Source organism: Somniosus microcephalus, chromosome 12 (assembly GCF_052327205.1).
Source record: "Somniosus microcephalus isolate GS21.2 chromosome 12, FLI_Smic_1.0, whole genome shotgun sequence".
In the NCBI taxonomy this organism is placed as follows: domain Eukaryota; kingdom Metazoa; phylum Chordata; class Chondrichthyes; order Squaliformes; family Somniosidae; genus Somniosus; species Somniosus microcephalus.
The window spans coordinates 53,198,918-53,222,938 of NC_140998.1; the positions used below are offsets into that span (position 1 = coordinate 53,198,918).

Below are 24,021 nucleotides of genomic sequence, written 5' to 3' on the forward strand. Positions count from 1 at the left end.
GCAGTGAGTATAAAAGGCTCCAGAGACCAGGCAAGGCGTACCAGTCTCCGAACTCGGAACCCAGAGGGAAGGAGAGAAGTAAAAAGAAATCGAAGTGTGACGTCACCAGAAAGCAGGTAAGTGATTGATTGGTGAGTATTTCTCTCTTTTTAAACTTAAACTCTGTGGTTTATAGTTTCTAAGGTGTGATATTCATCATCTAGAATCGGGGCAGAGGGTATTTAAAAATAATAATAAATTTAATTAATTACATAGAATGGGAGAGCAGGTGATGTGTTGCTGCTGCAATATGTGGGAGCTGGTGGACACCATTGATGCTCACAGTGATCACATTTGCAGTAAGTGTTGGCTGCTCGAGGAATTCTGGCTCCGTGTTGAAGAGCTGGAGTCCGAGCTTCAAACACTGAGACACATCAGGGAGGGGGAAAGCTCTGTTTCAGGAGGTAGTCACACCAATTAGATTAATTAATTCAGATGTAGTCCGTGGCCAGGGGCAGGATGGTGTGACTAGAAGTGAGGAAGGTACGGGGATCCAGGAGGTAGTGTTGGAGAAGCCGCAGCCCTTGCTATTGTCCAACAGGTTTGAGGCTCTTACTCCGTGAGGATGGGAACGGGGACTGCGGGGAGGATGAGCAACCCGGTTACAGCACCGTGGAGCAGGGGGCCATTCAAGTTGCGGGGGGGGGGGGTGGGGGGGCGGGGGGGGAGTTAAAAGAAATGTTGTAGTGGTAGGGGATAGTATCGTTAGGGGGATAGATGGGGTTCTTTGCAGCCGAGAGCGAGAGTCCCGAAGGCGGTGTTGCCTGCCCGGTGCCAGGGTTAAGGGCATCTCCTCTGGGCTGGAGAGAAACTTGGAGTGGGAGGGGGAGGATCCAGTTGGCATGGTCCATGTTGGTACCAACGACATAGATAGGACAAGGAAAGAGGTTCTGCGGAAGGAGTTTGAGCAGCTAGGGGCCAAATTAAAAAGCAGAACCACAAGGGTAATAATCTCTGGATTACTACCTGAGCCACGTGCAAATTTGGCTAGGGTAAATAAAATTAGAGAGTTAAATGCGTGGCTCAAAGACTGGTGTGGGAGAAATGGGTTTTGCTTCTTGGGACACTGGCATCAGTACTGGGACAGGAGAGCTGTTCCGTTGGGACGAACTTCACTTGGCCAGTGCTGGGACTAGAATCCTGGTGAATCGAATAACTAGGGCTTTAGAGGGCTTTAAACTAATTAGTGGGGGGAGGTTTTAAGAGAGCGAAAAATAAAAATGACAGCAGAGAAGGCAATAGAGCAAGGTAGCAGTGGGGGGAATTAAAAACCGGAGCGTGTCAGGAAGGGACAGAATGTATAATGATAAAGTAAAGTAGTAAAAGGGGTAAAAGCAGGAATAAATTGTCAGAAAACATTTGAAAGTTCTTTATCTGAATGCACGCAGCATTCGTAACAAAATAGACGAGTTGACGGTACAAATAACTGCACATGGGTATGATCTGGTGGCCATTACGGAAACATGGCTGCAAGATGATCATGACTGGGAACTAAACATACAAGGGTATTTGACAATTAGGAAGGGCAGACAGGAAGGTGGGGTTGCTATGTTAATCAAGGATGGAATCACTGCAATAGTCAGAAATGATATTGGGTCAAAGGATCAGGATAGTGAAACAGTTTGGGTGGAGATAAGGAATAATAAGGGGAAAAAGTCACTACAGTAGTGGGCGTAGTCTATAGGCCTCCTAACAGTTGCAACTCTGTTGGTCGGAGTATAAATCAGAAAATAGTTGGGGCTTGTAATAAGGGAACAGCTATAATCATGGGGGATTTTAACTTTCATATTGACTGAACTAATCAAATTGGGCATGGCAGCCTTGAGGAAGAGTTCATAGAGTGTATTAGGGACAGGTTCCTTGAGCAGCATGTAACTGAACCAACCAGGGGGCAGGCAATCTTAGATCTGGTCCTGTGTAATGTGACAGGATTAATAAAAAATGTCCTAGTAAAGGATCCCCTTGGAATGAGTGACCATAATATGGTTGAATTCCAAATTCAGTTTGAGGGTGAGAGAGTTGGATCTCAAACCAGCGTACTGAGCTTAAATAAAGGAGACTATGAAGGTATGAGAGTAGAATTGACTAAAGTGCACTGGGAAAACAGATTAAAGTGTAAGACGGTACAATAGCAGTGATCTACATTCAAGGAGATATTTCGCATCTTTCAAGATATATTCCACTGAGGAAAAAGGGGAGTAAAAGAAAAGACAGCCATCCGTGGCTTAGTAAAATAATAAAGGATAGTATCCGACTGAAAACAAGGGCATATAAAGTAGCCAAATCTAGTGGGAGGATAGAAGATTGGGAAGCATTTAAAAGCCAGCAAACAATAGCTAAAAGATTAATTAAGAAAGGGAAGATAAGATTATGAAAGTAAACTAGCAAAAAATATAAAAACAAATAGCAAGAGTTTCTACAGCTATATAAAAAGAAAAAGGGTGGCTAAACTGAACGTTGGTCCCTTAGAGGATGAGACCGGGAAACTAGTGGTGGGGAACATGGAGATGGCAAAGACGCTGAACAAATATTTTGTATCAGTCTTTACAGTAGAGGACACTAAAAATATCCCAACACTGGACAAACAGGGGGCAATGGGGAAGGAGCTAAACACGATTAAAATCACTAAGGAGATGGTACTCGGTAAAATAATGGGACTTAAGGCAGATAAATCCCCCGGACCTGATGGCCTACATCCTAGGGTCTTGAGAGAAGTGGCGGTAGGGATTGTGGATGCATTGGTGATAATTTTCCAAAACTCCTTGGACTCAGGAAAGGTCCCGGCAGATTGGAAAACTGCTAATGTAACACCCTTATTTAAGAAGGGAAGTAGACAAAAAGCTGGAAACTATAGACCAGTTAGCCTAACATCTGTGGTTGGCAAAATGTTGGAGTCCATTATTAAGGAAACAGTAACAGAGCATTTGGATAAACATAATTTAATAGGACAGAGTCAGCATGGTTTTATGAAGGGGAAGTCATGTTTGACAAATTTGCTCGAATTCTTTGAGGATGTAACATACAGGGTAGATAAAGGGGAACCAGTGGATGTAGTGTATTTGGACTTCCAAAAGGCATTTGACAAGGTTCCACACAAAAGATTACTGATCAAGATAAGAAATCACAGGATTGGGGGCAATATACTGGCATGGGTGGAAGATTGGCTATCTAACAGAAAACAAAGAGTTGGGATAAATGGTTCGTTCTCAAGCTGGCAATCAGTAACTAGTGGTGTTCCACAGGGGTCAGTGCTGGGACCCCAACTCTTTACAATCTATATTAACGATTTGGAGGAAGGGACCGAGTGCAACATATCCAAGTTTGCCGACGATACAAAGATGGGAGGGAAAGCAGTGAGTGAGGAGGACATAAAAAACCTGCAAAAGGACAGACAGGCAGTGAGTGGGCAGATATTTGGCAGATGGAATAGAATATTGGAAAGTGTGAGGTTATGCACTTTGGCAGAAAAAATCAAAGAGCAAGTTATTATCTAAATGGAGAGAAACTGCAAAGTGCTACAGTACAAAGGGATCTGGGGGTCCTGGTGCATGAAACACAAAAAGTTAGTATGTAGGTGCAGCAGGTGATCAGGAAGGCCAATGGAATCTTGGCTTTTATTGCAAGGGGGATGGAGTATAAAAACAGGGAAGTCTTGCTGCAGTTATACAGGGTATTGGTGAGGCCACACCTGGAATACTGCGTGCAGTTTTGGTTTCCATATTTAAGAAAAGATATACATGCTCTTGAGGCGGTTCAGAGAAGGTTCACTCGGTTGATTCCGGAGATGAGGGGGTTGACGTATGAGGAAAGGTTGAGCAGGTTGGGCCTCTACTCATTGGAGTTCAGAAGAATGAGAGGCGATCTTATCGAAACATATAAGATTGTGAGGGGGCTTGATCAGGTGGATGCGGTGAGGATGTTTTCACTGATGGGTGAGACTAGAACTTGGGGGCATAATCTTAGAATAAGGGGCTGCACTTTCAAAACTGAGATGAGGAGAAACTTCTTCACTCAGAGGGTAGTAAATCTATGGAATTTGCTACCCCAGAGAGCTGTGGAAGCTGCAACATTAAATAAATTTAAAACGGAGATAGACAGTTTCCTAGCAGATAAGGGAATTAGGGGTTACGGGGAGAGGGCAGGGAAGTGGACGCGAGCCTAGATTCGGATCAGCCATGATCCTATTGAATGGCGGAGCGGGCCTGAGGGGCCGTATGGCCTACTCCTGCTCCTACTTCTTATGTTCTTCAATATTTTTTAATGCACACAGAACATTACTTCTTCACTGTGTCTGTAAAAATCCAATGATATTTCAAACTATATTTTTTTAACTGTCTAAATTACTGCTTATAGTGTGTTCCCAATGGACTAAGAAAATCATAACCATACCCTGCTGGCAAAACATATGTTGAGAGGCAAGTGACCAACCAGGAAAATGGTCAAAATAAAAATTGCAGTTACCATTAGGAGTTGGATTCCTGTACCCACACTGTTCCACCACACCAAACTTGAATGCAATGTGGCAAGTCGCACAATTGCTATCACTACCACTTCTAATAGTGCATTCTCTGTATTCTGCCACACCTATTAAGACATGTTAAAAAACAGAAATTAAAAAAATAAAATCATGTTATATAGAAATCGGTAACAATTGCTCCTAAAATTTAGCTTAAATGTGCCAACTCATCCCAAGTTATTTTTAAAAAAAATTTAGGATCTATCAAAAATGTTGAAGTCTCTTACTACCAAGACCTTGGTGCAGATTTTGCAGGCAGCAACGAATGAACAGCGCTCGCCATTCATTATGCTTAGAGTTGCCCACAGACTTTTCATGGGCTTTTGAGCAGCAACTTAGGGTCTGATACAGCACAGTACCCTCTACAGGGGATCGGGGACCTGTGTGAATAGGACAAGCAAGAGAGTCTCTCTTCAACCAGATTGAAGAATCCTTACTGAGGCGCACGGAGTCTGTGCAAGTGCAAGTTAAAATATTTAATTCAATGTAAAATCATGTACAGAAAGCGAAGAGAGGGAAAGAAAGATGGGATTAAGAGATAAGAGACAGAGAAAAACTAAAAAAAATTGTAATTTAAAAAAAAATCTCAAACAATAAATAAAATCTGAAGGAATGAGACTCCACACTTTCAAAAGTAAATTTTCAGTGCCAGGGAGGTTGTTTGGAGTAATTAAGACTGATCACACTGTTAAAAATTCACTTACACTTGACTTACACTTAAATGGACAAGCTTCAACATTTTCTGGCATGTTTAGTGGGCAAGTACTGCAACTTCACGCCCTTCATGTGTTTAAATGCCGAATTTCTCAGCGAGGTACCGTGTAGCAAAGCTTGTGGAGGAGCCGGGCAAATCGGACAGCAACTTCTTGATTTCCGCGTTTTTAACTGCGTATGTGAGGGTGCCGGAAGTTACTGTCAGATTTACTCCTCAATAACGGTGATGCTGATAGGCTCATCGCTGTTCCTACCGCAAAGTCCGGGCCCTTATTCTGACTGGTACTCAAAGCTATAGAACTCCTCTGGTGGCCTTGAGGATAAAGACACCACATAGAATAGTACTAGATGATCCCAAGTTTGATTCCTGTCTGTGCTGATTTAGCCAATTTCAACTGGAACAGGTGGGGTGCTACAATTAGCCTCAGGACCCCTGGGCTCATCACTATTCAAGGACTCCTGCTGGACAGGATTGGACTCAGTTGTGATGTCCTCCACAGTAACAGCCTACAATCAGTCATTTATGCTTACACAAACAATGGTCACTTGGCAAAGTTACTGGGGATCTGCCTGCACTCTTGGAAACATACCCCAGCGAGAGAGTCAGGGCTCGATTTTAATTCCCGAGGCGGGTTGGAGTTGGGTTGTGTGGTGGGCAGGTTCGGGAGCCGCTTCCGGCAGGATCAGCTGCAGATGTCCGATTTTTAGTCAACGAGCTTGTTAATTTCAATGATGCGCGCTGGCTGGTCCAATGAGTGCGATCGGGTCGGCTGGCCGGACCTGGAAGTGGGCGATGGAGAGACTGGCACACTAGAGGAAGCTGGTGACATAATAGAATTTCATCCCTCTCAGAAAGCAATGGCATATGATGTTCATAGAGAATCGCATTGTATCATCTGCTCAAAAGGGTGTGTCTGCTACATCAATATCAGATGTCTAAATCATGCCTTTACTCTCTCAGGACCATTGAGCGCCCCCCTCCTCACTATCCAGAACGAAGACCCGGAAAAATCCTCAGAGGAACCTGAAGCCTGAGGGAGCAGCGTCACCAGGACTCAGCGCAGCAACACACACCTCGGTGGAGCCATCGCGAGTTAGAGGTCTATCACAGGGCACAAGTGAGCATCTGCAGATGGCGGAGACAGCAACAGCAGTGGAGAGTCCTTGGCGGAGGTCGCAGCACTCTCCTAGCTCTGCAGACGCTGTGCCTCTGGGGCCATCCAGAAAAAGAGCGGTTCGTGAAATACAGGAACAAGTGCAGGTGTCTCTGGAAAGGTTTGCCTCCAGGGTTAGTGCGAGTGTGGAGAGAATGGAGGAGTCCATCTGTAACATCAGCACTGCCGTGGTGGGGGCAATGGCGCATGAATGCACCACCATGAATAGGATGGCAACTTCCATGGAAAGGATGGCTACGGCCATGGAGAAAAAAAAGTCGCCAGAGTCAGGAAAACATGGTGACTGTTCAGAATAGAATGACATCTCTGGAGGAGCGATGAGCAGCTATGGTCTCATAGACCAGAGCTTCATGGACATCCTTTTGAGGAGGACTGCCAGTGTAGATACGGGTCCTCCTGAAGTGCAGCAAGGTGCTCTCCAGCCACTTGCCAGCACTGAGGTGTGGATGACCCATGAGGGGGATTTTATTGGCAGGACAGAAGGAAGTGTGGGCTCCTGTGAAAGCGCTCACACGACCATGCCACTGCGGAGTCCTCGGTCAGAGACCCACTTTGCAAAGACAACTGAGATGGCCGTTTCAGCCCCTGCACAGCCGCAGGAAGAGCAGACTGCTGAAGCGCCCTCCCAGACTCACAAACGTCTAAGCAGGCACAGCATCCTAGTCAGCAAGGTGCCTCAACATCTGCTGAAGCCACAGGGGAAGCACCACCTAGAAGCAGGCATAAGAGAAAGATTAAGCACCTATAGTCACAGGGGGACTCACTTGGGTGATTTTTTTTTTTCTGACTCTTGCTGGTTTATTATCCTTTTGTCATGTGATAAAGATAAATTATGTCAAACAGTTGATTGTGTGGCCTATGTGTTATTGGAAATGGCATAAGTGCTTGGAGGGCTCAGGGCGACTTGCTTTTGCAATGCTGATGGTAAAAGTGATAAGAAATAACAGGGTATAGCAGAGATGAAGTATGACGTTGGACAAGTGTCACCTGCAATTACAGAGCCATATGGTAGCCACCTATGATTGAAGAGTAAGCTTATGTTAATATGGCATGGCAGTGTGCACACCCTGGTTGACGGGCAGCAGTGAACTGCAAGGTGGCTGCATTGGTCATAACAGGGCATGCAAGGCGTCCCTCGTCCTCCTCTTCCCAGGAAGATCTGCGCTGAGCCACGTGGCTGCGACTCCTCCGATTAGGAGGACCATTTTGTGGTATATATCAACAATCCTGACTCGAATATAGGGGGTATGATTAAGAAGTTTGCAGATGATACTAAAAATCGGCTGTGTGGTTGATACTGAAGAAGGAAGCTGTAGACTGCAGGAAGATATCAATAAATTGGCCAGGTGGGCAGAACAGTGGTAAAGGGAATTCAATCCGGAGAAGTGTGAGGTAATGCATTTGGGGAGGGTTAACAAGGAAAGGGAATACACATTAAATGGTAGGACACTGAGTAGTGTAGAGGAACAAAGGGACCTTGGAGTGCATGTCCACAGATCCCTGAAGGTAGCAGGCCAGGTAGATAAGGTAGTTAAGAAGGCATACGGAATGCTTGCCTTTATTAGCCGTGGCATAGAATACAAGAGCAGAGGAGTTATGCTTCAACTGTATAAAACACTAGTTAGGCCTCAGCTACAGTACTGCGTGCAGTTCTGGTCACCACATTACAGGAAAGATGTGATTGCACTAGAGAGGGTAGAGGAGATTTACAAGGATGTTGCCAGAAGTAGAGAATCTTAGCTATGAGGAAAGACTGGATAGGCTGGGTCTGTTTTCCTTGGAACAGAGGAGGCTGATAGGAGACCTTATTGAGGTGTATAAAATTATGAGGGGCATAGATAAAGTGGATAGAAAGGACCTATTTCCCTTAGCAGAGGGGTCAAAAACCAGGGGGCACAGATTTAAAGTAATTGGGGGACGGTTTAGAGGGGATTTGAGGGGAAATTTCTTCACCCAGAGGGTTGTGGGGGTCTGGAACTCACTGTCTGAAAGGGTGGCAGAGGCAGGAACCCTAACCACATTTAAAAAGTACTTGGATGTGCACTTGGGATGCTCTAACCTGCAGGGCTACGGACCAAGAGCTGGGAAGTGGGATTAGGCTGGATAGCTCTTTGTTGGCCGGCGCGGACACGATGGGCCGAAATGGCCTCCTTCCATGCTGCAACTTTCTATGATTCTATGACCAGGATGAGAGGGCGTAAATGTTTCCCATCCCCTTGCTATAGATTTCATTTGAGGCAACAATCTTGCAAGCGCACAGTCAAAGTGGCCTAAAATTATTCCATTCATGCCACACTGCAGATGGGTGTCAGCTTGAACAGTCAGAAGGTCAGTAGATGTGCAAAATCTTATCCCATACCTACAACAGCAAAGTTGTTGCATTTGAATGTCAGCCATGTTTCAGGGGCGCTTTTAAAGCGCTCCACCAATGCATACAAATCATGTCTTCCAGCAACTCGTCTCCTTGAACCTGGCCTGTTTCTGACAAGCCGGGAAACAGGAGCCAGAAGCACGAAAATGGGAAACCACTATGAAAATAGGATTAGCAAGGCAGTTAACAGGCTGTTAACTGCCTTAACTACCTGTTCCACCGGTTCCAGATGGGTCAGTTTGGGAGCGGCTAAACAGACACTCACGAAAATTGGGTGAGGGCGGGATGGTGGCGGGTTGGGTGTCTGAAGCCATTTTTTCTGATTTTTCCCCAAACAGACTCGCCTCCAAACCCGCCTCCTCAGGGCTATTAAAATCGAGCCCTCAGTGTCTGCAGAAGAGAAGAACATTGGCAAAGTGAAACATTTTAAAAAGGTAACAGGTGTAAAGTAAACTCCCAGGAGGGACTCAGCTTTCAAGTTCCATTTCCTCGTGAGTGAAATCTGCCTACTGCCTTTGTTGGGCAGTAAAGCCAAGATAAGGAATTTTCTTTTCTCTAAGGTTTGTTCCTAGGATGTGGATGGTGCTGGCAAGGCTGCATTTATTGCCAAACTCTGGTTTCCAGATTTATTGGATTAAATGTCAAAGTTTTCCATGGTGAGATTTGACTCTCAATCTCCTGGGACGTGCCGTAACCATTATACCACTGTAACCAGCGAGAGGAACTGTGGGTTCAATGTAACCTGAGCCTCATCACTCTACAAAGTGACTCCTTTTTCCTTTTAGCTGTCTCTTTTGTAAAGTAAGCTCTCCTTCAGGTGATATACTTCTAACATAACAACTGGTAATCAGTAACTGTGTCCTAACCAACCAGAGGGCTTTGCTCAGCATGTAAAAAAAAGATTCGTATTTACACGGCATCTTATTCAGGTCCCTCAAAAATCTTCCAAAGTGCTTTGCAGACAATAAATTAGTTTGAAGTGCAGTGACTTACACAGACAAAAGCAGCAACCATTTTCTGCACAGCAAGACCCAGAAACAGCAATGAGATAAATGACCAGTTAATCTGTTTTTAGTGATATTCATTGAGGGAAAAATACTGGTCAGCACACTAGGAAGACTCCCATTCCTCTTTAACTAACGCCATGGGATCTTTTACATCAACGTGAATAGGCAGATGGGCCATCGGTTTAACTTCTCCATCTCAGATAGCAGCTCCAACAATGCTGCACTCCCTCAGCACTGCACTAAAGTGTCAACCTAGATTGAGGCTTCAAACTACAAACTTCCAATTATAAGCTTCCTTAGTTTACTAAAAAAATTTCTTGAACTTTTCAAAGTAAAATATACCCGAGATTCTGCCACAGTCTCATTTGTCTTGTATCTCAGCAGAAATCAAACAAACATTTTAAGAACAGGAAGAGGGTGGAAAGAGGTTAACACAACAAGTTTTTGAATATAAATGAATGAAATAGATGCGAAGATGTTTTTGCTGGAGACATGCAATTGAGCTGCATTAAAAATTAAACGAGACAAGAAAACAGAAACAATGAGATTTTGAGGAGCAGGAAGGTTCAAAGAGCATAAATATATATTATTCCTTTAAGAACAAATCTTCAATGTAGTTTTGGATTTACTAGCATGAATTGATCTAGGCTTTTAATTAGATGGTCATATGATCAAGACAAGAAAGTAACTTGCTTCAAAAAATGTATTTTGATTTTTATCAATAAAAGGTAGATGGAATTGTATAAATTTTAAAAGTCTAAACATTTTATTGCACCAATACACTACACAACTTACTATTCGATAGGCCCGTGTGAATCCAATACAAAGAGATGCTGTGTGGAGATCCTGTAGTGAAGAATCCACCGACAGAAAGGCTACCATAGCGAATGGAGAGACTGTAACAAACAGACTGTTATTAGAACAATTCAACCTCACTGTAGTCTTCAAAAACGCAGAATGCTTCATTAGGTTAAAAACATTGTGAAAGGATCACAATATTGATCAAGCAAGAACAAAGCTATTGTATGTACCTTGTTGATTTTTGTGCCTTACAATGCCGTTCTTGACAAGTTCTCCTTACACACGCCACAAATACATTTATACTGCAGACAACTGGCAAGAGCCAGGATTAGATGGGAAATGAAAACCATCGACAAACAAAAACCGTTCCGGCAGGTTTCAAGTGCTATGTTAATGAAAGTTCAAGTTAGATTCATGAATACGTTGTTAGGAAACAGAGCTGAACTTTGAATGGGGAAGGGTTGAAAAAAAAACCTGTCTCACCACTCTGTAGCACTGTGCATTGGTATTATAATATGTACCATTGTATCAATCAGGTTTTTAAATATACAGTATTTATTTTCCAATATGATTTGCCCATTTTCTTTTCCCCTCTTCTATTTAGCATTTCGCTACAATTCCACCTTCAGCTAGAAGGGTGCGATGGCCTTCTGTACAAATGTCACTAATTTAATCACTATTAGCAGATAAAATACACACACCAAACACAAAAAGTCACCTCGCCATTTCCTTACATCTCTGTCCCAGATCGGCTTTCCCCCATCCAGCTTCGACATCTGGGCCTGTTCCACTCTCTCCTAACCTTCAGTCCCACACTCTCCTTGTGCTAGGCCTAATTTCCTTTTCCCTCAAGCACACAAGAACATAAGAAATAGGAGCAGGAGTAGGCCATTCGGCCCGTCGAGCCTGCTCCGCCATTCAATAAGATCGTGGCTGATCTTCTACCTCAACTCCATCTTCCTGCACTATCCCCACATCCCTCGAGTCCCTTAATATCCCCCAAAAAAAAATCAATCTCGGTCTTGAAAATACTCAACGACTGTGCATCCACAGTTCTCTGGGGTAGAGATTTCACAAGTGTTCCAACAATTCCAGACACACCAGTATCAGTAAGGGCCATCATCATCAGGAGCACCATCAAGTCAGGAACACAAGACTGCAGCTGCACATCCACTGCTTCCGCTTGGCACAGGTCCCAACCTCCAAATTGCCTTACAACCATCATGCCACAGCACCTCCCAGTGGCCTCTCCCCAACCCATCCAGTCTCATGTCGCTGCATGTGTCAAGACTTTTTCTTTTAAAAAAAGAAAAAATATCACCATACACCAGCTGATAAAAAGAAAAAAGATAAAAATTTAGTAAACACCTATGAGATACTTCGGCTCAGTAGAAACAAAGAAAGATAGATTTTTTTAAAAGAGAGAAAGGCAGACATCTTGCCAGAAATAAATTACACACACTAGCCATCTAGTCTATTGTTTTAGGCAACTTACTGAGATTGAGGAGAATCCTTTGAATCAAGCCAGCCTGTATCAATATTGCTTGTTTCTGCTTAAAAACTTTCACAGTTCTTATGCCTTTGGGAAACAAAGGATTTCGAAAGAATCCAAATAGAATATATGCACCTTGAATTTCTTGGAAAATCTTCCATACTACCAGTGTTCCTATTAAGATATAGCTTATTATGGCCTGAGGACTTATTCCAGATGCAGTTGATCTTCTTGCAAAGTAATGTAATAAACCAGCTTCTGCAAGTGTCATTATAAGAAGACTAATATAAATCAAGGCTTCTTTCCAGCCAAGCTGCCATCCAATTCGGTTACTAAAATGTTTAGGATATTCTAATGAGGCACGAGCTGTCCTGTAGCAGAATCTGAATGAAGCCTCAACTTGACTGAGATCAAGACTAAGTATAAATCCCATTCCAGTTGTGAACAGCACCACACCAAGAGTGTTGGGGATAAAGAATGTTGCAATCACCACGCCAATGGACACAATAAACATAACCAAAAGCCTGCAGAAATAAAAAGTATAGTTGTAAAATTATACACAGCATTAGTACAGCACTAAAAATGTCACCAGTTTCCTACTATGCAAGTATAATGTAGTCACAAATTCTGTAACTGTGTCTCAAGTGCATGTACACATTAATGATCATGAGGCAAACAAAAATTACCATACACTAGCTGATTTTCTGCAGCGTTGTACATGGAGAGTTAAAGTAAAATTAAGGTGAAGCAGGGTTGGAGGATGGGGGATAATTGAAGTAGGGCCAAGGAAGGTCTGCATTGTTGGAGGCTAAGGATAGTGGAAATCTGGAACTCGTTCCCCCGAAGGCTGTGGGTGCCATCTCAATTGAAATTTTCAAGACTGAAATCGATCGATTTTTGTTAGGTAAGGGTATCAAGGGGTAAATGGAGTGGAGGTACAGATCAGCCATGATCTAACTGAACAGAACAGGGTCAAGGCTGAAAGGCCTACTTTTGTTCCTATGTTGTAGTTTAAAATGGTAGCTATTTTTATATAGAAACACACTGAAGATGGTTAACCTTTATCAGGAATAGGCCGTGTTGAAAATGTTATTGAGGGATTGCAAATAAAACTTCAATGCCATTTGACAAACTGCATTATTACACTAGTGTCATAACACATTTTACAAAAGCAAGTCCTGCTACATTATAATGTAATTTTCAAATGTAGTAATCCTGCTGTTAGTACACGGACTCCATCCCCCTCCCTAACATCTGTCCGAGACTGAACCACACCGTTCACAACCTTGGTGTCATATTTGACCCTGAAATGAGCTTCCGACCACATGTCCGCAGCATAACTAAGACCGCTTATTTTCACCTCCATAACATCGCCCGTCTCCGCCCTTGCCTCAACTCATCCGCTGCTGAAACCCTCATCCAAGCCATTGACTATTCCAATGCACTCCTGGCTGGCCTCCCACATTCTACCCTACGTAAACTTGGTCATCCATAACTCGGCTGCCCCTGACCTAACTCGCACCAAGCCCCGTTCACCCATCACCCGTACTCGTTGACCTACACTGGCTCCCAGTTAAGCAACACCTCAATTTCAAAATTCTCATCCTTGTTTTCAAATCCCTCCATGGCCTCGCCCCTCCCGATCTCTGTAGTCCCCCCGACCCTCACACTAGCTTAGTTGTGATGCCATATGAATAAATAGCTCAGTCAAGCCTCACACATGAATAAACAGAACTTTGGCAAAGCACTAAAGGGCTTCTGGCACTCTTTCAGTAGTACCTCAGAAAATCCATGCCTTCAGCAGAGGAAGGGAGGAGAGAACATTTATCAGAAGGAAAAAAATGCATGGACACAAAAATTAAAAGCATCAGCATACGAAGTCTCTACTTGTTGTGCATCAGGATCGGTTTGCTAAGCAGCAGCTTGACACAATTACAGACCCTTGGATAAAACCATATGCTCTGAAGAGCTTTTGCAGCATCACTAAATGCTGTACAAATGGGGCCTGGCAAAAAGTGGGATTCAGGAAGATCAACCAATATCAAAGTGCCATCACAAAATATACTATGGCTTGTGGACTGCAGTGCAGGATGAGGCAGTATATGAACGTGAAATTATAAATTTATAAAAAAGGAAGTGTTGTTAAATACAAGTTGTTGTACGCTTCCCATTTGTGAAGAATTTAAATCTTACCTTACATTGGTTGCCATGGGTGAACCTCCAAACCCAAATTCTAAGACTTGCTCAAGAACCCATAAGAAAAGTGCATCTACAGGAGGCAGAATACCAATTGCCCAGAGGACAGGCAGAAATACAAAAAGAATGTGCAAAATCTGATTAGTTTGAAGCAGGACTGGGTTTACAGTAAATCTGGAGGAAAGAAAAAAAAGCCAAATATTAATTCCAAAAGCACCATGGTACAAAATGCTTCAGCTATCAATCTCTTGATTCCAAATCCAACTTCCTGGTTGTGTTAGCCTGCTATTAAATATTATAAACAAACAATTAAAATTTGCTCAAGCCAGAAGGCAAAATAATAATATTGATAAATTTCTACTAGCAAGAATGAGATATTCTACTTGGAATGGAAAAGAATCTTAAGCCACATATTTTGATTAATAATCTGAAAATATTTTAGACTTAGCATTGCAAATTCTACCTTCTCTACCCCCCCAAAATTAGCTTCCGAAAATCTATGCCAACCTCCTTGCTTGGGAGCTCTTAACAGTCAGTTCCTCTTCTGGAGTTGACTGGCTCGTTTCCCCTCCATCGCCCCATGTAACATTAAGTCAGGTTCAGGTTGAAGACAAGGCAACATTCCTCTAAAACTTAATCCGTGCAAACTTTCCTTGATTAGAAGTCAGCAAAATGTGAACATGAAAATGAAGATGATTAGCTGAACTTTTTTTCATTTTAACCCCAGTTCATGAAGGTTATTCCACTTCAAACACTTTTTAAGACCCAAACCATTAAGAGTCTCAAATACAGCTCAAATGTAGGAAGAACGCAAAGGCATTTCAGAATCCAAACTGGCCCAAATCCAAAAAAAATGCTCATTTTAGTTTTTTTTTTAAATGTTCAAGTTAGGATAATTTTGGACCTAGGCGCCACATCCAGCCATATTACGCAAGCACAGCTGTACCTCCTGCTAGCAGTGGTATCTTTAAGGCAACAAAATCTGAATAGAGATTCACCATTGAAAATCAGGTCAAAATCTGAATCCAAATACAACCATAACCACTTTATTCAGTCCTAATTCTAAAACTAATTTCTCACCAAATCAACATATTAAAAGATTTCAAAAGTTGTATACCTGTCGGCAAGATCCACTGCAATGAAAGCAAAAATATAAAGTGGTCTAGTAAGTGCATTGATTTCGTATGTATCCTGTGGTTGGAATGTAGCAGTCTCTACAGCAGTATTTATTATTAAAGAATATTCTCCAATGCACACAGTCACCCAACCAAAAACAAAGAGCACAACAGTTGCCCCTGTGTTGGCATATAGTATCATTAACCTGTTAGGTAGCAAATACCATGTTCCAAGGCCACATAATGCTCCAGCTAGAATGGAGTGAAAAACTGTATTGATTAAATATTTCTTCCCAGGTATGATGAATTTTACTGTCTCTGACCCAGCACAGCTGAGAAAATCAAATTCGTCCTCATCTGCCAAAGTATTTTCAGACAGGAATGTTTCGACAGCCACACTCTTTCGCCTGACCCACAGGTTCAGGCCTTGAATAATGAAGGCTGCTAGGAGCATCAACCCTGCAACAAGGACTGATGCCCAATAATCTTCTAATGTACTTAGCTGGTAAAGAACAGTCCCTACACCACCAAAAACCCATGGTATCAAGAACAAGATGATTTGGTTAACATAGATGTAAGGTGGAGCACAGTATCCAAGTTTGAATCGTGGTCCTCCGAGTACTGTCTGTGGAAATCGCTTCCAAAAGAATTCCTGTTTGTAGTCGTTTAGTAGTGGGACATCTGGACCCATCCTGATTTCGCACAATTCTTACATCGTCAGTATTTCCACAGTATTGTTTTGCCTGAGAAAGTCAGAATTTAACAGTAAAACATCTAGATATCCAAGTTTAAGATTACAGACATTGTCTCCACTATTATTATACCTAGTAAACAAGCACTTAAAAAGATATTACAAAATGTAAACTTTTGGATATGGCATCAAATTTTCATTTGATCACAGATGCAGTGCAGTTGTTCAATATAGATTAATACGATGGTGGGGAAGGAGGAGAACACGAGTTTGAAAGCATGCAATATAACTGCTGTACCTTACCAAATTTAATGACTAACTACTCAACTTACAAAATTTCTAAATAAGCAGCAAGATATCCCATATCATGAGTAGTTCAAGACTGGTAATGCAGGTTCTCCGTTTACTGTGGTCCTGCTGCGACCCAAATGCAAAAGCAGTTTGCCCATCTGTAACACAGCAAATTTACTGAAGCAATATATCACATAACTGACTCGAGATATCTTTTACAGACCTTAGCAATGCTGAAAGATAAGCTTCACAGATATATCTACCACTTTAAAGAGCTTGCTTAAGACGTAATTGTTTGTTCTTCACTCCCTAAAACCTTATTCCCAGCTACTTACATTATGTTTTGCTCGATCTTCCACAGCGTCTGCTTAAAATGCAAGTATATTATCTATTTTTTTATTCTCCTTCCTCAAAAAGGATAATTTTTCTCAGTTGTTTACATAATTATAAAAGCTATTTTTTCTCCCCCTTCCCAAAGTGGATTTGTAGTTCTTGCTGAAGTGCTCATTGGTGTAGTACTACTCAGAGGTTTTCTTATTGTTAAGTCTCCAACATTCAGGAAGGAAGGAATACAAGAACAGGCGAGTAAATGTGATCTGGACTATGTTCTCACATGAAAGGTAAGCGTCGACACAGACTGGTTGGGCCAATTGGCCCGTTTCCGTGTTGTAACTTAGCAACAGGAGCAAGTCCATTCAGCCCCTCAAGCCTGTTCTGCTATTCAATTAGACTCGAGTCGACATTGGCTTGTTCTCTCTACACAGATGCGGCTGGACCTGCTGTGATTTCCAGCCAAAAAAAATGTTTTTTGTCTGTTTTTTTGTTTTTCATACAGACCCCAGCATCTGCAATATTTGACCCCTTGTGACCCCACCTCATTGTTCTTTGATGTAATGTTTCCCCTGACTGACCTGTTTGGACACCATTCACACCTTTGACTGCTGTGATTATCTCTCTGCCGAGGTGCGATAAATGGCAGTTGGAAAGGTTACCTGTAAACATCTGACATGATTCTCTGACTATATAAGCTGTGTCTTTATGCATTTCTCCACTTCACCTGAAGAAGGAGCAGCGCTCCGAAAGCTTGTGATTTCAAATAAAGCTGTTGGACTATAACCTGGTGTTGTGTGATTTCTTACATTTGCTATTCAATTAGATCATGGCTGATCTGTACCTCAACCTCATTTACTGGCCTTTGTTCTATATCCCGTGACAGCCTTGCCTAACAAAAATTCACTGAACTCAGTCTTGAAAATTTTAATTAGCCTAGTATCCACAACCATCAAGGGACACAGTACCAGATTTCCACTGCCCTGTGTGAGAAAGAGTACTTTCTGATTTCACTCCTAAATGGTCTAGCTCTAATTTTAAGATTATGCCCCTTTGTTTTGTATTCCCCATTAGAGGAAATAGTTTCTCTGTATCTACCCTATTGACTTATGTATTTTTCTCACATTCAGCACTTTAACAGGTGGCCATTTGTCATAGTCTGTACCTAGTTGGTTAACTGACTGCAGTCACTCTGTCAGAGGTGAACATCAAAATGCCTCAAACTTCCCTCTCTAGCCCTGGTGCAAACATCAATCCATTTAAGAACACGCAAATCTCATTTTAAACACTGATCGTTCAAAATATTTAATTTTCCCCTGCTTTTTTCCCCCCCACTGCCTGTGCCTCAGTTATTATTTGTATGTTTTCTGCCCATTTCCACGTTGACAACTCAGTGATGATTTACGCCAGATAATCCTTGCCGAGTCTCCAGGGCCAGGGGCCTCCCAACTCGATGGATGTAAAGTGTCTAGGTGAGACAGGCTAATGAATTGCTTATTGTTTTCAGTCTTTTGGGAAACAACTTCAACACCTAGCTCATTAGTAGAGGTCATCAGACTTCAAATGAAAAAAACTGAACAGTGATGCAGGGAAATATATTTGGCTTTGGTCTTCTGGGATCCAGGCGACACCAAACCACAATGTAAAAGTTGCCAGAACAAAAAAGTCCTTAGCCAGAAGCTAGATCAAATAATGTTTTCAGGATGATTGAAGACATTTCTGCAACTGGACCCTGGACTTCCTAACAAACAGACCCCAGTCTGTCAAATTAGGCAACCACACCTCCCCCCCCCCGACCCTGAACACAGGGGCCCCACAAGGATGTGTGCTGAGCCCCCTCCTCTACTCCCTCTTCACCCACGACTGTGTGGCTGTTAATGGTTCCAACACCATCATCAAGTTTGCAGATGACACCACGGTAGTAGGCCAGATCACCAACAACGATGAGTCAGCCTACAGGGAGGAGGTCCAGCATCTCGTGAAGTGGTGCGCCGACAACAACCTGGCCCTTAACACCAAGAAAACAAAGGAAATAATCGTGGACTTCAGGAAGTCCAAAGGCAGAAGTCACACCCCCATCCACAAGGGTGGCCAGCTTTAAGTTCCTCGGAGTCCACATCACGGAAGACCTCTCCTGGTCCCTCAACACCTCCTCTCTGGTGAAGAAGGCCCAGCAGCGACTATATTTCTTGAGGAGGCTGAAGGGATGTAATCTGTCACCCCAGATCCTCTCTAACTTCTACCGCTGCACTATAGAGAGCATCCTGACAAACTGTATCACGGTATGGTACGGCAGCTGTAGCTCCCATGACCGGAAAGCCCTGCAGCGGGTAGTCAAAACTGCCCAACGCATTACCGGCACCCGGCTACCGACCATAGAACATATATATCAGAAACGCTGCCTACGGAGGGCACGGTCCATCATCAAAGACCCTACCCACCCCAGCCAGTCTGTTCGCCCTCCTACCATCTGGAAGACGCTACAGATGCATTCGCACCCGTACGACCAGATTTAGGAACAGCTTCTTTCCCAGGGCTGTCATCCTACTGAACTCCACAAATAAACACTAAAGCCTGCACATCTGCTGATGCACTTTATTATGGTCATATTTATGCTAATATATATGTACAAATGTATGTTGAAATGTTTAAGTGTCCTAATCCAAATTGTACACTCTTGGGAGCCGCAAGCCTACATTTCGTTGTACTGCACTTGTGCACTAACAATGACAATAAAAGTTGATTTGATTTGATTTGGGGTTTTTTACAGAAACATAATACAAAACATACATTAATTGCTGTGGCATTAGACTTTAATATATAGAATGAACACAGTTGCAGGTGGATGTCCTAAAGTTAAGACTGATCCGATATGGGCAGCCTATATTTGTTTACCAAATTACAGAAAACAAAATGAATACTAAATGCAACAATGCTAAGAAATGCGAACATTTTTGTAAGGTGCATTATGAACTACAAAATAGAAATATCAAACATAAGAGGCAACATTACCTTAAAACTTACGTTTCCAAGACGTTACTTGTGACATCTATTCGCGGTATTCGAAGCTCAGTTTTGGAGCACAAGTCCTGTACAACTTGATAATTTTACATATTAAAATATTGCACCCCCGAAATTGCCAATCGTTTTCATTTCCATCAACCGGGGTAAAACCACACAGCCCAGTAACGTGCTAATCTGCCAGAATTGTGTTCCACCAACAGCGCCAACTGTCCATAGCAACCAGCAGACACTCGGGATACGGGTGGACGCCCTCTTTGCACACCGTGCCTGCCGGGGACGGGACGGTGCGAGACTCGGCGGCCACCTGTCCCCCGCCGCGCTACTCCGCACACCCGTCTCTATTGCACTGGCACAGCCACAGTCAGCACCGGAAATACACACAATACCGCCACCGCCGCTTTTCTCATAGCCGCGCCTGACGCCCGCCCCACAGATTCGGACTCACCGACACTCTCGCCGCTGGGTGGCTCGTTTCGCATTTTAAAGCCGCCAACCGCTCCGCCCGACAGATGGCCATTAAGTCAGCAAAGCCGCCGACACCGCGCATGCGCCTGACCTCTCACCCACGGTCTGGTGACGTCCAAAGGAGAGCGAGTTGCGCGGAGGTCGTGCGCCAGGGTCTGAGTGCTCCTAACTATTCCCTGTGTGCACCTAACAATTCCTGTGTGCAACAGAATCATTGGCTTGTATTTTCAGATCCCTACGGGTGTGTACGAGCTGCGAAGCGCATGCGCTGAAAACCGGCACTTCCGATCTGTCAAGAATCCTCTTGGCAGATCCTGCGCCTGCCCTGGAGAAGGGCCTCTGCTGGTGGAGAGTTCCGCTTGCTGCACAACCTCCACCCGCTGAAATCCCTTCAAAATCTTACACCTGGTAAAAGCAGGTGTAAGGCCTGCTTTTACCAGCATAAGAGTTTTTAAAAGTTTTTAAAAAAAATTCCCCTTCATTTATAATTTAAAAATACTTTAAAAAAAGGTACGTTTATTTTTAACCCCGTAAAAAACTATTTTTTTCAAAAAATTAAATTTTTCTTCAAAATATTTAATTTAATAGTGTAATTGTAACTAATTTTAAAAACGTGATTAAAAAAATTATTTGATGTTTTGATGTGTTTTTTGAGTGATCCCCATTCATACTTTTGACAGGTCTAAGCTGAGAGATTTGTCAAAAGTATGAAGGGGGATTCCCTTCTTTCATTGGCTCCCCATGGCCCACGTGATCCCAGGGACGCTTGTGAACCGCATGCGCCCCTGGGATACCTGGGCCCTGCGCATTTCGTAGAGCAGAGGCCCAGGAGTGGAAATGTCCAGACCTTCGGAACCCTCAGGTAAGGGCGTAGATTTTTTCCAGATCGGAGGCCTCTGCATGCAGGAAGCCTCGAATTAGAAAATACGGGCCAATGTATCATGCTTGACTAATGTACTGGAATTTTTTGAGGATGTAACTGGTAAAATAGATAAGGGAGAACCAGTGGATGTGGTATATTTGGACTTTCAGAAGGCTTTCGATAAGGTCCCGCATAAGAGATTAGTGTGTAAAGTTAAGGCACATGGGATTGGGGGCAAGGTATTGACTTGGATAGAAAACTGGTTGGCAGACAGAAAGCAAAGAGTTGGAATAAACGGGTCTTTTTCCGAGTGGCAGGCAGTGACTAATGGGGTACCGCAGGGATCAGTCCTTGGTCAGTCTTTATGTTCTTATATAGCTGATAAGGGAATAAGGGGTTACAGGGAGAGGGCAGGGAAGTGGACGTGAGTCTAAGTTCGGATCAGCCATGATCCTATTGAATGGCGGAGCAGGCCCGAGGGGCCGTATGGCCTACTCCTGCTCCTACTTCTTATGTTCTTATGTTCTTGGACCCCAGCTATTCACAATATATATTAACTAGCTGAAGTGCCCGGCGGTGCCGAGGCTTTTTCGAGGGAATGTTGTTGTTGGAAGAGAGAGAGAGAGCGACTGGGGGGAAGAGAGAGAGCGACTGGGGGGAAGAGAAAGAGCGACTGGGGGGAAGAGAGAGAGCGACTGGGGGGAAGAGAGAGAGCGACTGGGGGGAAGAGAGAGCGCGACTGGGGGGAAGAGAGGGAGGGGAGGGGGGGAGGGGAGAGGGGGAGGGGATGGGGGGAGAGAGGAGGGGGGAGGGGAAGGGGGGGAGGGGAAGGGAGGGCGAGGGGGAGGGCGGGGAAGGGAGGGCGGGGGGGAAGGACGGGGGGAAGGGCGGGGGGGGGAAGGGAGGGCGGGGGGGGAGGGAGGGTGTGGGGCGCCCCCCCCCGAGGGTCGCGGCCCCCCCCCCGAGGGTCGCGGCCCCCCGAGGGTCGCCGGCCCCCCCCCCCGAGGTGAAGACCACCGATTGCGCGCGCAGCAGGAGCTGAGACGCGGCGTCTCTCTCGGCCGGCAGGCCCGGTTGCCAGGGCAACCGTGACGCTGACCAAGCCAGAGAGAGAGACACCGCGTCTCAGCTGCTCCTGCTGCGCGCGCGGCCCCCCCCCCCCCGAGGGTCGCGGCCCCCGCCCACCCCCCCCGAAGGTCGCGGCCCCCCTCCCCGGCCGAGCCAGAGACGTCTCAGCTCCTGCTGCGCGCGCACCCTAGCCACGCTGGGCTGAGGCTCGGCCCTCCAGCCTTCGAGTGGGGCCGGGAGGTGCCTAGCTCGGGCGTGGGTGCGGAGGAGACGCCGAGGCTTCTAGGCCTACCTGGAAAAACGGGGAAAGGTAGGAAAATTAATGAGATTAGACAAGTTAATTACTTTCTAAATCATTTTTTTTAAAAACAGTATGTGTTTTAAAAGCAACGTTTTTTTTTAAGACGCAGAAAGCGGGAAAAAGAAAGGAAAAGTTTGGAATCAAGATGGCGGCGACTCACCTCGGTTCAGAACGATAAAGCCCGGCCACACACGCACCGATTGGCCCGGCGGCACACGCCAGCAACCCGGCGTACGATTGGTCGAGCTCGAGGTCACTCTGTCGCTAATGAGCGGATAATGAGATGCTAATGAGCGGAATGTTGAAGGTTTTTGGGATACCGCGGGCGCAATTTTAGCCCGGCCGAAACGTAAATACGCTTAAAACTGTCTCGGAAGCGTAAGCTTTCTTTGGAGGTAACGCGCGCGTAGGTACGCCCTGTAACCTTCGAGTGCATACCCATAAGCACACGCGATGACAGACAGATAGACAGACAGAATGACAGAAGTACCGATTTATATATATAGATAGATGATGATCTAGATAAGGGAACTAGATGTAATATCTCCAAATTTGCAGACGACATAAAGCTGGGTGGCCGTGTGTGCTGTGAGGAGGATGCCGAGAAACTCCAGGATGATTTGGACAGGTTGGGTGATTGGGCAGAAGCATGGCAGATGCAATATAACGTGGATAAATGTGAGCTTATCCACTTTGGTGGCAAAAACAGGAAGGCAGATTATTATCTGAATGGCAATAGATTGGGAGAAGGGGAAGTGCAACGAGACCTGGGTGTCCTTGTGCACCAGTCGCTGAAGGTAAGCATGCAGGTGCAGCAGGCGGTTAAGAAGGCAAATGGTATGTTGGCCTTCATAACGAGAGGGTTTCAGTACAGGAACAAGGATGCCTTGCTGCAGTTGTACAGCGCCTTGGTGAGACCACATCTTGAGTATTGTGTGCAGTTTTGGTCGCCTTATCTGAGGAAGGATGTTCTTGCCATGGAAGGAGTTCAGCGAAGATTCACCAGGCTGATACCTGGGATGGCAGGAATGACGTATGAGGAGAGATTGGGTCAATTGGGCTTGTACTCGCTGGAGTTTAGAAGAATGAGAGGGGATCTCATTGAAACTTATAAAATTCTGACAGGACTGGACAGTCTAGATGCAGGAAGGATCTTCCCGATGGTCTGGGAGTCCAGAACCAGGGGTCACAGTCTAAGGATAAGGGGTATGCCATTTGGGACAGAAATGAGGAGGAATTTCTTCACCCAGAGAGTGGTGAACCTGTGGAATTCTCTACCACAGAAGGCAGTAGAGGCCAATTCATTAAATATATTCAAGAAGGAGTTGGATATATTTCTTAAGGCTAAAGGCATCAAGGGGTATGGGGAGAAAGCAGAGACCGGGTACTGAATTTGGATGATCAGCCATGATCGCATTGAATGGCGGAGCAGGCTCGAGGGGCCGAATGGCCTACTCCTGCTCCTATCTTCTATGTTTCTATGTTTCATTGTAATTAACTAAAGCAGATCAAGCCAGCTGTATCTTTTCACCTGCAGTACACATTTAAACTAATAGGCGGAGA

At 44.4% G+C, this 24,021-nt stretch overlaps 1 protein-coding gene across 5 annotated transcripts in view; it reads right to left on the reverse strand.

The window, feature by feature from the left end:
- Positions 1–20,422, reverse strand: part of pcnx4 (pecanex 4) — a 61,815-nt gene extending 41,393 nt beyond the window's left edge. Inside the window, exons 1-7 of one of the 5 annotated variants that reach the window (XM_086002869.1) lie at positions 20,208–20,422; positions 16,450–16,566; positions 15,429–16,169; positions 14,309–14,485; positions 12,119–12,639; positions 10,618–10,718; positions 4,501–4,623 (exon numbers count right to left, since the gene is read on the reverse strand). In XM_086002869.1, the coding sequence (XP_085858995.1) occupies positions 4,501–4,623; positions 10,618–10,718; positions 12,119–12,639; positions 14,309–14,485; positions 15,429–16,117 (1,611 nt within the window). In that variant the 5' untranslated portion in view covers positions 16,118–16,169; positions 16,450–16,566; positions 20,208–20,422. The other 4 variants (XM_086002868.1, XM_086002867.1, XM_086002870.1 and 1 more) reach the window with 4 other exon arrangements.
- Positions 20,423–24,021: the final 3,599 nt, after the last annotated feature.